This window comes from Gorilla gorilla, chromosome 9 (genome assembly GCF_029281585.2).
Source record: "Gorilla gorilla gorilla isolate KB3781 chromosome 9, NHGRI_mGorGor1-v2.1_pri, whole genome shotgun sequence".
NCBI classification, from domain to species: Eukaryota; Metazoa; Chordata; class Mammalia; order Primates; family Hominidae; genus Gorilla; species Gorilla gorilla.
This window is the reverse complement of record NC_073233.2, coordinates 113777198-113790562: the sequence shown is the minus strand read 5'-3', so window position 1 is coordinate 113790562 and position 13365 is coordinate 113777198. Positions and strand designations below refer to the sequence as shown.

Genomic DNA, 13365 nt, shown 5'->3' with positions numbered 1-13365 from the left:
AAGAGCAGGTATCACACAGAGTGGTGCAGAGCAAAGGAGACATTCAGCCAGAGTGGCAAAGACCTGGGATTTGACAGGTCGTAGAGCTGATAGACGGAAAGAAACAGTAGTTTAAATCAGTTTTACCTTTTCAAAAGATATAATTCTTTTCTATGTGTCTTATTGTGCTATAATCCAGGGATCCACAGTTACGGGCTGACAAGTTCTAGGTGGCACCTAGAATATTCTTACTAATCATTTCATTTTTAGGCAGGGTAAATAGTGCCCTATAGTTATTTACTGCTCTGATAAGTGATTAGAATGATGAAATGATTTCTATTTACTAAGATTTATAGATAACAAGACAGAATTGGGCAGAATCATAGTGCAGTAGAAAAAGTATGGGCTTAGAGAAGAAAGAACTGGGATGAATTTTAATTCTGTGACACAGGTTTATGGGAATGTGAAGCACATTTTTTTGGTTATGGAGTATAAAACAGAGCAAAATGAAATGAAACAAGATAAATAGTGACTCTCTATTGTGATTATTATGAGGATGAAATTTCATATCATATCTGAGAGCTCTTTGAAAAATGTACCAGACTCTAGCTAGGAATCATGAAGACTACAAAGATGAGTATTTGATGGTTACTGCCCCAGAGAGTTTATAGGAGTGAAACAGTAAGTGTGCAAATAATTATATTAAATCCCTGATGAGAATTGCCCAACCAAATACTATAGAGATTACAAGGGGGAAAGGAATCACATTTACAAAATATATATATATAATATCTATTTTTAGTTATTTTTAAATGTACAGTGAATTATTGTTGATTGTAATCACCCTGCTGTGGTATCAAATACCAGATCTGGGCCAGGCGCAGTGGCTCACGCCTGTAAGGCCAGCACTTTGGGACAGATCACTTGAGGCCAGGAGCTCAAGACCAGCCTGGCCATCGTGGCGAAACCCCGTCTGTACTAAAAATACAAAAATTAGCCAGGTCTGGTGGGGCAGGCCTGTAATTTCCAGCTACTCAGGAGGCTGAGGCACGAGAATCGCTTGAACGCAGGAGGTGGAAGTTGCAGTGAGGGGCGAGATCGCGACACTGCACTCCAGCCTGGGTGACGGAGAGAGACTCTGTCTCAAAAAAATAAATAAGTCAACCTGAAAAAAAAGAAAAAAGAAAAGATTTCATAGAGAAAGTGGAATTTGAGATAAAGCCTTGGAAGATGGTTGGATTTCGACAGGTAGACATGATGGTGGAGGACTTTTGAGGTAGAAGCACGTGCACAGGGAGTGATAAAGGGTGGGGAAATGCAGGGCAGCTCACATTGGCTGGAGCATCAGAAGGGAGGCAGAGGATCATGCACTTGGAAAGGCCTGATTAGCCTATAGAATGGAAAACCTTGATTCCAGGAGATTTTTTTAAAGCAGGGAAGTGACATGATCAGAAGTCATGCTTTTAATCTTGGTTGAAAAATTAAACACTTAGAGTACACTTTAATTATAATCAATCCACATTATTTGTGGATTCTAAATTTTCAAATTTTCCTCCTTGCTAATATTTATTTGTTACTCTTAAATCGATACTTGTGGCACTTTTGTGGTTATTTGTGGAACTGTATAGAGTGGTGAAAAATTTGAGTAACCCAACACACAAGGTCCCAGCTGTGGCTGAACAAGGAAACACTGTTTCCTTGTTTCTGCTCTCATACTGTAAACAAGTGTCCTTTTTGTGTTCTATTTAGTGCCATGTTTTCTGCAGTTTTGTGCTTTTTGCTGATGATTTCACTGTTTAACATGGCCCAAAAGCATAGTGTTGATGTGCGGTTTAGTGTTCGCAAGTGCAAGAAGGCTGTGATGTGCCTTATGGAGAAAATGCGCATGTTAAATAAGCTTCATTCGGGCATGAACCATGGTGCTGTTGGCCAGGAGTTCAATGTCCATGAACCAACAATACGTTAAATAAGGATTCTTTAAACAGAAACACCCATAAAACAAGGTTATATACTGAATAGTTGACAAAAAGTTTGTAACCAGAGGCTAGCAGAACTTAACCCTATATTTCCCCTGGAGCAATGGTTCTATATTTACTTATTCAGTATTTAAAGAGACTTTATAGAGCATAACTGCTGTGAATAATAAGAACTAATTGTACTGCATTTATTTATTAAATGGCTACTGAATGCCTAGCATCATGCCAAGAGTTGTGAATGATGAGAGGATTATATAACAAAGAGGACAAAGCTATAGCATAGACAAGTCTAGTTGGATATAATCAAATAGGAGACATTAAAATAATTATATCCTGTGTATTCCATGAACCTGGTCCCTGACTCAAGGACAGCCAACTAACAAATCCATTTAATAATTTGCTTGTATTTATCTGTAAAATCAAAGGATTGGACAACAGTGCTTGACACATAGTGGACATCCATTTAATGTTCTGTTTTGAAATTCTGTGATTTTATAAGGCAGTGAAGATGGTATGCTGAGCTGGCCAAATTCCAGTATTTCAGAGAAGAAATGGACATAGCCAATATGAAATATTATAATTAGAAATAGAAGCAGAGCTGAGGACCTCTAGCCTTAGATCTTGTTTTTTCTAGGCTTGAGTTTCCAAATTATACAGAAAACTTTTTACTGGAATACACTGTAAGTAATAGATTAGCAAATGATGATGATGGTGCCTTATTAGGTAGGGGCTCAAACCACTAAGTTGGAATTTAAGAAACATTATGCCATAATTTAACATGAGGTCTAAGAAAGTCATCTATCTGTTTAGTTTGATCAAATATGCTTATGATCAGAAATTTACCAGCTTTTTCTGAGCAAATATTAATAGCATATGTTCACAATTTCAGTCAGAAAACAATGAAAACAACCTGATTTTTCACTGTTAATTTGAAAGAACTTTGCAGAAGCTTGTATATTTTACATTTCTGCTAAATTCCTAATTTGCCTACTCATTTTAAATCACTTCATGAAGATTTCTGTGTGGGAGAAAAGTTACGGATGCTCTTTCACATTTGAAGTATTTAGTTAACAATTTAAAAAAATTTAATTCTGAAAGAAAATTCATATGTATAGTACTGTAATAATAATAGTAAACTGCTTGAGCTAATGTCTAGAAGCTCTACTCTTAAATACAGAAATTTAGAAATTATTAAGAGCGTGTGCAAGGCAGTTATAAGGAAAAAATGCTTTTTTCCCATGCCATACTATGTTTGGCAAAATGTTAATGGAAAAACTGTATAATAAACTTTTCATCTTAAATTTTGAAACTATCAGTAATACAGTAGATAAAAATAAACAAATACCTTTGGAGGAGTCTCAGATCCTGGATACTCTCTCTGATCTAGTTTCTTCCAGCGATCCATTAGTTTGATTACCATAGGTGTATTAAAATCCACCAACTGGAATCCAGTAACATTGGCTCCACCATGTATAAACCTCTCAAGAGAAATATCCTTGAATCCCTATAAAAATTGATACAAAAGATTGTTAAATTTAGTTTATTATACATGGCAGCTCTTCAATAGTAACATAAATTAATAACCTATACATATTAAAAGATTTTTAATAAAGCAATGGCTAAAAATGTGGAAAATGATAATAAAAGATGTGGAAAATCTAATTATGTCTATTTAGCTGTTAAATTCTGTAATTCAAAATCCAATACATGAGACAAAGATATGTTTTTATTTCAGTTCAAATCAAGTATTTCTTGAATGCCTCTGATTGCCTTTTATGAAGTATAAAGGGGGATACAGGAGATAAATATGATTGCATCAAAAAGTCTCCTATTTCTCACTAACTCATTCTATGAAACTAGTATCATACTGAAACCAACATTTGGCAAGGACACAACAAAAACGAAAACTACAAGCCAACATCCCTGATGAACACAGACATAAAAATCTTCAGCAAAATACCAGCACCCCAAATCCGGCAGCACATCAAAAAGATAACTCACTGTGATCAAGCAGGTTTTATTCCAGGGATGCAAGGATGGTTTAACATATGCAAAGCAATAAATGTGATTCACCAAATAAAAAGAATTAAAAACAAAAACCTTACGATCCTCCCAACAGATACAGTAAAAAGCATTTGATAAAATGCAACATACTTTCATAATAAAAATCCTCAACAAACTAGGCATCAAAAGAACATATCTCAAACTAATTAAAGCCATCTATGACAAACCCACGGCAAACATCATACTGACTGGGCAAAAGCTTGAAGCATTATTCCTAATAACTGGAACAAGACAAGGATGTCCACTCTCACCACTCATATTTAACATAGTACCTCCAATCCTAGCCAGAACAATCAGAAAAGAGAAAAAAAGGCATTCAAATAGGAAAAAGAGGAAGTCAAATTATCTCTGTTCACTAATGATGTCATCCTACACCTAGAAAATCCTAAAGACTCCTCCAGAAGACTACTATGTCTGATAAACAATTGCAGTAAAATTTCAAGATACAAAATCAATGCCCCCAAATCAGTTGCATTTCTATAGCCAACAACACTGAAGCTGAGAACCAAATCAAGAACTCAATCTTATTTAAAATTGCCACACACACACATACAAAATATCCAGGAATGCATTTAACCAAGAAGGTTAGAGACCTCTACAAGGAAAACTACCAAACACTGATGAAATAAATAATAGATGACACCTAAAAATGGAAAAAATCCCATGCTCATGGATAGGAAGAATAAATATCATTAAAATGATTACATTGCCCAAAACAATCTACAGATTCAATGTAATTCCTATCAAATTACCAACATTATTTCTTGCAGAACTAGAAAGAACAATTCTAATATTCATATGGAACTAATAAAAAGCTTGAATAGCCAAAGCCACTTAAGCAAAATGAACAAAGCCAGAGGCATCACATTTTCTGACTTAAGACTATACTATAAGGCTATAGTAACCATAACAGCATGGTTTTGGTACAGAAATAGACACACAGATCAATGGAACAAAATAATGAAACCAGAAATAAAGTCACATACCTACAACCAACTGATCTTTGACAATGTCAACAAAAATAAAGAAGGGGAAAGGATACTGTATTCAATAAATAATATTGGGGAAACTGGCTGGCCCTATGCAGAAGACTGAACTCCTACCTTTCACCATATACAAAAATTAAGATAGATTAAAGACTACATAAGATGTGAAAATACAAAAATCCTACAAGAAAACTTAAGAAAAACTCTTCTGGATATTGGCCTAGACAAAGAATTTATAACTAGGACCTCAAAAGCAAATGAAACAAAAACAAAAATAGACTCATGGGACTTAACTAAAGAGCTTCTGCACAGCAAAAGAAACAATCAACTGAGTAAATAGCCAGCCTACAGAATGAGAGAAAATATTTGCAAACTATGCGTCTGACAAAGTACTAATATCTAGAATCTATAAGGAACTTAAATCAACAAATAAAAACCAAATAACCCCATTTAAAAAAGAGCAAAGGACATGAACAGATACTTCCCAAAAGACAACATACAAACAGCTAGCAAACATGTGAAAAAATGTTCAACATCACTAATCATCAGAGAAAAAATGAAAACCACAATGAGATGCCATCTCACACCAGTCAGAATGGCTATTATTTAAAACTCAAGAAATAGTAGATGTTGGTGAGGATGTGGAGAAAAGGGAAAAAATAAAAACTGCAACTGTTGGTGAGAATGTGAATTAGTCAAACCCCTATGGAAAACAGTATGGAGATTTCTCAAAGAACTAAAAATAGAACTACCATTTGACCTAGCAATCCCACCACTGGGTATATACCCAAAGGGAAGTAAATCATTTTGTCAAAAAGACATCAGCACTCATATGTTTATTGCAGCAGTATTCACAATAGCAAAGTCATGGAATCAGTCTAAGTGCCCCGAGAAATGGTAGTCCAAGAGAAGAGCGCAAGATAGGCCATTCATGGACTCCTGTGTGGTAGGAAAAAAGATGGTGTCCACCAGATGGAGCGAAGAAGCTGGAAAGTAAGGATACTATCCCTTCTTGCCTAGAGGTAGTAATCAAGGATTCAAAAATTCTGGACAATTATTTATTTTCTCTCTCTCTCTCTCTCCCTCCCTCCCTCCCTCCATCCCTCTCATGTATCATATCTATTGTGTACACATTTTCTATTATTTATCTATCCATGTATGTATGTATGTATCTATATCTGTCCATTACCTATCATGTATCTATTATCTATCACCTATCTACCAATTATCTGTCTTTTATCTATCTTCCATCTATATATCTACCCATTTATCACCTTTGTTTTCTACCTGGCTCCCTTTTATTGCCACTATTTTAGGTACCTTATAAAAATCCACACTCAATAAAAAGTGTAAAACAGATAATAGCAAGAAGAGAGCAAAAAGCCTATTAAGGAAGTGAATTAATAAAGCCATAGGTATTAGCTGAGAGAAAAGTAAATCACATACACACACACACACACACACACACGCATGAGCTTGTAGCTTTTGTAATTGCTTTCTTTTTGTTTTCTCTTAGTATTTAGTAAAGGTTCTTTTGCAAGTGTGAGTATGCTTCAATTTGCTGAGGGAATGAAGGAGAGTGTTTTGTTTATTTTTTGGTGGGAATAAAATGTGTAGCAATAATCCTGCAGTTAGAGTAAGAAGTAATGAGGACTTGGAGTTGCTTGTCCTTCTGAATGCACCTTGGCTATGGTTTTGAGATCTTCAGATTATTTGTTTCTTTCCTTCCCTCTTCCCTCCCTCCTCCTCCTCCTCCTCTTTCTCCTCCTCCTCCTCCTCCTCCTTTTTCTTTTATAGTGAAGTAGATTGTCTTCCTAACCAACATATGTGCATTGCTGTTTGGCTATCTACGAAAAAATATATCAGTCTACTGGCAACTGAGCAAAAATCGCTGTCAAGAGGCCCAGGTATACGAGCTAACAGCTATTATATGCTGAGCTTATTATATGCCAGGCATTGTGCTAAGCGTATTACACAGATTATTGATCTAGTTTAGTTTTCATAACGAGGTTATGAGATAAATCCTATTATTGGTGAAGAAAAGCTATTCAAAGCCATCCAGCAAATGTGTGGTAGAGCTAAGATTCCAGCCATACAAACCACCTCTTGAGTTTGTCTTTTTCACCTTATACTCCTGCATATTCTTACACAGAGGTATTTTAAATTTTATTAATTATCATAGTATCTATAGGAAAGGCAGTGTAATACTGTTTCCCCTCGAAAAGCCCACACTTTGAATTCCACATCTGTTACTTTCTAACCTTATACCTTCCACATTCAAAATGAGAATGAGAATGCTACGGTATCCAGCACATCTGGTTTGAATTCAGTAAATGATCACTATTATCAATTAATTCACTCAACAGATATTTATTTCATGCCTATTATATGCCCACTAATTTGACAGCTCATCAGTAACATTCTCATTTTGTCGATAAAGAAACTAGACGCCAGAAAGTAAACCTATGTTTCTGAAATGGGAAAAACACTGTCCATCAATCTCCAGCTAGTAAAATGTCAGTTGAACATTGGTTTGCTTCTATCAGAGTATACGGCAGACCCACAGGCAGGCAAATGATTCCAATGTTTTCTAAAAGCCACAGTAATTCAACTATTGCATTAGTTGCTAATTGATGACATTATTATTTTCTTTCAAACATGGCTGAAATAGAAGGTCTGCCAAACCTTCTTTCATAGCGTTATCCACAGCTGCAGCATAAAGAGGCAAAGCTGTAGCCTTCAGAAAAATCATCTGATGTAAAGTCTAGCTGATAAATAATAGTTCACATTTCTCGAGTCCATCCTGTTCTTATGCTGAAAGTAAAGGGAAAAATTGCCATGTCTGATTATAAACCATTGTCAGTTATGATTTCAATGAATGGTGGGTGGCTCAGTTAATTTCAGCTATGTCTGTTTTGAGTACAGGCAATATTTTTCATATATTTTCGTACATATTTTCTTACATATATTTTCTTTCATATATTTCTTTCATATATTTTCTTACAATTTCATATAGAAAATTGATAGGATCTAGACAGTGAAGCAGTTTTCTCAGAAACATTTATTTTGGTAGCCATTTTGATTTCAATTTTTATCCAAAGAATACAGTGGATCTGAGAGTTCCTGGGCAACATTGTAATAAAATTATTCACTCCATAGTCAGGAACAAATCAGTGGTTAAGTGACTTCAGTAAATAAAGTCTCTGAGGGCAGGGGGGAGATCATGGGAAAGGCTTTCTCTTGTTAAAATGGGCCACTACTTTGCTTGAATTTCACAATGGTTAATTACCACTCTCTAGATTAACGTCCAACTTGGTTTTTCTTTAATTTCTATTTGTAGTTCATACATCTTTTGGGGGAAAATAAAATGTTTAAAATTATAGGTATCAGATATCCTGATGACTATTTATGTAAATTTACAGGTCTATCATCACTGTTTAATAAATGCTTATTCTTTAAGTTCTACTTAATTCAGGTAACATTTCTGCTGTATTTTGCATTTCAGTTTCATAGGTTGACTAAATTATATTGAGATAGCTCTGGTGCAATTAATGGAAGGAACGTCAAATAGAATGGGGGAATTGCTCGCTTACCATGTTGTAAAAATTAGTTAAGAAATTGACTTAAAGTATGTACTTTTCATATGCATGTAGATAGATGGTAGAGTCAGACATGCTCAATGCAGAAAAGTTAAAAAACGGGAAGCACAAAAGTAAAACAATGTCGCCAAGTTGATGGAATCTTAACTAGGGTCACTGCACGTCAATAAAAATGTGCTAGACTGCAAATTTTGGGAAGCATGTCTACTCTCCATTCTGAAACTAATCAAACACCTAAATGTAAACAAGTCACTTTGCTGTCTGTATCCTAATGTTTAATTTCCTTTATATTCTGAATGAGGCGTGAGTGGTGTATGTGTGTGAGATGGTGGAGGATAGGTAAGAAATAGGTTCAGTTCATCTTTAATTATATATCCAGAACATTTTGTAGTTTTATATCTTTTTAATGATCGAGCCAGGTGTTCTCCTAGATGTAAATTAAATAATACTTTTTAAATAAAAAATCTAAATGAGAACAAGATTCTAAGAATTTGTCTTGGTAATGGGACAAATGTCAACTGTTCCTTTTTGCTATTGGTGGCCATATTTAAATTATTTGACTGCTAGAGGAGTGAATATCAATACAGAGCAATGTGTTTAATATTAGGTCCCCCTGACTGGTGCTGTGGGAGATGATTAAGTAAATGGTCACTTGGTGGCATTATTCCCTAAGTTATTTATTTATTTGTGGATTTATTCTTTGCAATCAGACAGGCCAGAGCTTCAAACTTTTCTTTGAGAATTCAGATCTGCGAGATCTTGGGTAAATTACACTGAACCTCATTTTTCTATCTATTAAAAATCTTTTTTAAGGCCAAATTAAAGCAATTATAATAACAAAAACAATTACAATAACAGAAGCTGGGTGCTAGAGGATAAGCAGGAGTTCAGCAGATAAAGAATAGGGATAAGGACTTTTTTATAAGGTTAACAAAAGGGACATTGTTCCCGCCTTCAGTGAGCTTGCAGTGTTTTATTTGCAGTTGTGCCGTGGCATTTTGGACAGTACCTGTTACAGAGGGGTTATAAAATAATAATTTGATAAATGAAAAAACAAGAATAAGTTCTATACTCTGAGTACACAGGGTAGTTTGAGAACCCAGAGGAGGGACTATCAAAGTGGATATTTAGGGATAGCTTTCTAGACGTGATTGTAACCACTGACTAGGATTGGGTGGGGTAAACACCTCCTGATAGAGATAACAGCCTAAACAAAGCTGGGAAGAGGAAAACAGCATTAGGTGTCTGGGAATTAGTTTGGTCTGAAGAAGGGATAGTTGTGGGGTGGAGTGGGAAAAACTGTGGGGTCAAGTAGGGATAAAATCTTAAAGGGCTTTGTGCATTAAGTTCAAGAGTGCAAATCCTTTTTCCTAAAATATTTAAGTAGAGCAGTGCTTAGGTTTTCAATGCTTACTCTGGAAGATGGTGGTAAAAACTGGGGCAATGACTCAGAGTTGGGACAATATGTCATTTGGAGGGACATCCAAACTCTGAGGAGAAGTGAGACACGTATTAGCAAGTAAGTCTGGAAAACCCATGGGGAATCAGGTCATGAAAAATCTGATGTCTTTTACTGTATTTGCAGCCTGGGGCCAATCAAAGATTTAAGCAAACGATATCATCATACTTGTCTTTAAAAAACAACTGGCAGCTAAATGAAAGAAGAACTAGGAAAGAGAAAGTCTAGGGGCAAATTAGGGAAGCAATTTTCTTACATGAATCTCTAAGAAACAGACTAGGATAAACCAACTGACAGATAAGGTTTTCCTGCCTCTACTTCTCTGGGAAATTTTTGGAACAGAGCTTAACCTATTGCGATATCATACGCTTTCACCAGTACCTCTAGATGATGGATTTAATAAAACATACATGCACCTACATACAAATCCCATATAGGACATAGAAAAGAAAAAAGAATCGCAGCAATCTTTCATTTCTAGCAAGTTTTACTCACACTTAATGTGCAATTGTTAAATATAGTGGCAGAGATAATCAGAGAAATTTCAAGAATCAGGGAGGGGCATGCCCATTCAATTAGATATCAGGCATAGCTCATACTGTTCAGATGATGTTAGCTCCCTGTGGCCCCTCTTGGACCTTCTGCAGGTTCAGGCTTGAGTATTAAGTGAAAGGATTTCTACTTCTTTTGGCCTGGTTGGAGGTGAGATGCCAGTACACTGCAATAGCTCCAAAAGCTAAGATCAGAGGGGCATAGAATACATCAATGTATTCTCATTTTATCAGGATAGAATGATGAAGGAGATTGAATGGTTGTTAATTGAAGAAGAAAAGTTCAACTTGTAGTTAATGACAAGACAATTTAAAATAACGCCAGAGAGCATTCATAACCTATTTGCATCCTTATTCACAAAGAAATTGCCTATTATTTTGTTTAATTACATGAAATCTGCTTTCTGTATTTCAGCCCAAAAATTTAAAGACCGTTATGAAGCCAATATTTCAGTGACATTCCTTACTTTGTTTCTTGGTTTAAAAGATGATCATTTTTAAAGAATCTAAAGAACACCTATATTTAAACTCAGTTTCTCCAGGGAGTTAACCTTGTTTAAATAAGGGAGGTCCTTGACTTTTACAAAAATGCATGTCTGTAAATTCATGACCCAATTTCATGCATCACATATTGATGTCTGCTAAATTTCATTGTTCTCTTTTTGGTAAATATGAGTTGGACTTCATACCTTCTGCTTTTATATTCTATATTGTGACTACAGAATATTTTAAATATTCTGGAATATTTGTAAACATCCAATCACAAGTAAGAATTGTTATTGTAGAAATCAGTTTTTTACTAATACTGTTAAATCACCCTTGATGAGTTGGTTTAAGTATAGCAGTTCTCCATTAATTGTAAATTGTAATTGTAAATTATCAATGAAATATTTTCTTGGTTTAATTTTTAGAATATTATTGCTAGCATATAGACATACAATAAACTGTTGTATATTCACCTTGCATTCTGCAACCCTGTGGAACTTACTAGTTCTACAAATATTTTTTGATTCCTTAGTATTTTTATATACATATAATCTTCTTTTTCAATCTGGATGCCTTTTACTGATTTTACCTAAATATCTGTAATAGAACCTTCAGTACAACGTTCAATAGAAGTGGTGAGAGAGGACACTCTTATCTTGTTCCTGATTTTAGGGGAAAATCATTCAGTCTTTCAACCTTAAGTATGATGTTGATGTAATTTTTCATTTTGATTCTGGATTGACTTCACATTTGAGAATCTTATGCACATAGCTCTCAAAAATAGTTGTTGATTGGCTCAATAAAATAAAAACTACTCTAGTGTTATAAGTAATAGTCCTTTAGGGATAAATGAATAAGTCAATAGAATCCATATTAATACACTATATTATAATGTATGTCCATGGCAGCCACTGATCTAATCATGTGTTACAAAGATATCAACCACATATAATAAGACTTGCTGATTTTTAGTGAAAGTGATGGTTCTAGTCCCTACTGCAAACAAAAATAGTTTTCTACTTCATATACTGGAATGCTAGATAACTTAAATACACTGCCATCTCCTAGGGCTGTTCACAATATCCTTTGTAGTATTACAAATATTAATTCATTCCATCTTGTATTGATTTATTTATTTTAATTGCCAATGTCAGCAACTCATTTCTGGAATGATAATCTACATATAACACATTGATTTTTTTCCCCCTCAATTCTACTGTTTGTAAGAATAGATGACAAAACCTCCTATTTGCTATAAAAGTCATTAGAGTCTCATTGTACAATTTCACTGTACTTAGTTATCTCATAATCCTAAGTTTTTTTCTCTTATAGTAATTAATACCAGAATATATTTGTCTTAAATTTTATATTTTTATTAAAAATAGTGAAACACTGTACTAAAACAGACTACTAAAAACCAATGAAAAAGACAAGTCAAAATTTCTCAGTATTTTCATGATAATCCATTAAGTCGCAAGATTATACTTTATCTAAGAAACACAATATAATCATGGTTCACAGTATTTTGCTGTATTTTAATATCTCAGATCCACAACCAAACCCAGTTCACTAAAGACTGAAAATTCCTGTCTCAAAGTCTGACAGTCCACTTGCCATATGGAAAGAATGGGTAGATCTGAATCTCTTTTGCATCCTTTAGTTTCTTTCCTGTTTCAAGCGCAAGATAGTCATTAAAAAAAAGTGTCATAAAAATAGAAAAAGGAGAAAACATCCTTAACTTCTCCAGTATAAATCACTTTGGGAATCAGGCCCTTAGGGCAAATGGTACTCTATAATAAAGCAAGAGAGGCTGGGCTGCTCCATACATAATCTACCCCCTACACTACATGGTTAACAAGACATATTCAATGAGCCTTGCCAAGATATCTAAAAGGATTTCTCTCAGACCTTTAAGAATTTCGTAAAAATATGTGTATCTTGTTTGTTAGCCATTTCTATATGATATGTGAAAAGTTGACATAATTTTTAAAAATTTGGATTACTCCCATTTAAAAGATTTGCTTATATAGCCATTATATACAGTTATTCTTAAAATTAGAGAACATAAGCTATTAGTTTAGATCATTCTTATAATATCCAAATATTGGCTATCTTTATCTATAAAGTAGCATTTATCATTTAGACAGAGAAAATTATTTAATTTGACAAGTGGTATCGTAGCAAAGTAACCATTATCATTTCTTTTAAAGGTCTCTTTAGCAGATACCAAGCTAATCTGCATAAAAATATATTGAATTCTACTGG

General features: G+C 34.5%; 1 protein-coding gene across 9 annotated transcripts in view; it reads right to left on the bottom strand.

Moving 5' to 3' along the window:
- The window catches only part of GRIA4 (glutamate ionotropic receptor AMPA type subunit 4), a 377201-nt gene that overhangs the window by 82067 nt on the left and 281769 nt on the right, over positions 1-13365 (bottom strand). For all 9 annotated transcript variants that reach the window (XM_055356277.2, XM_055356275.2, XM_055356276.2 and 6 more), the window contains one exon: positions 3301-3459. In XM_055356277.2, coding sequence (XP_055212252.1) covers positions 3301-3459 — 159 coding nt within the window. The remainder of the gene's footprint in view (positions 1-3300; positions 3460-13365) is intronic.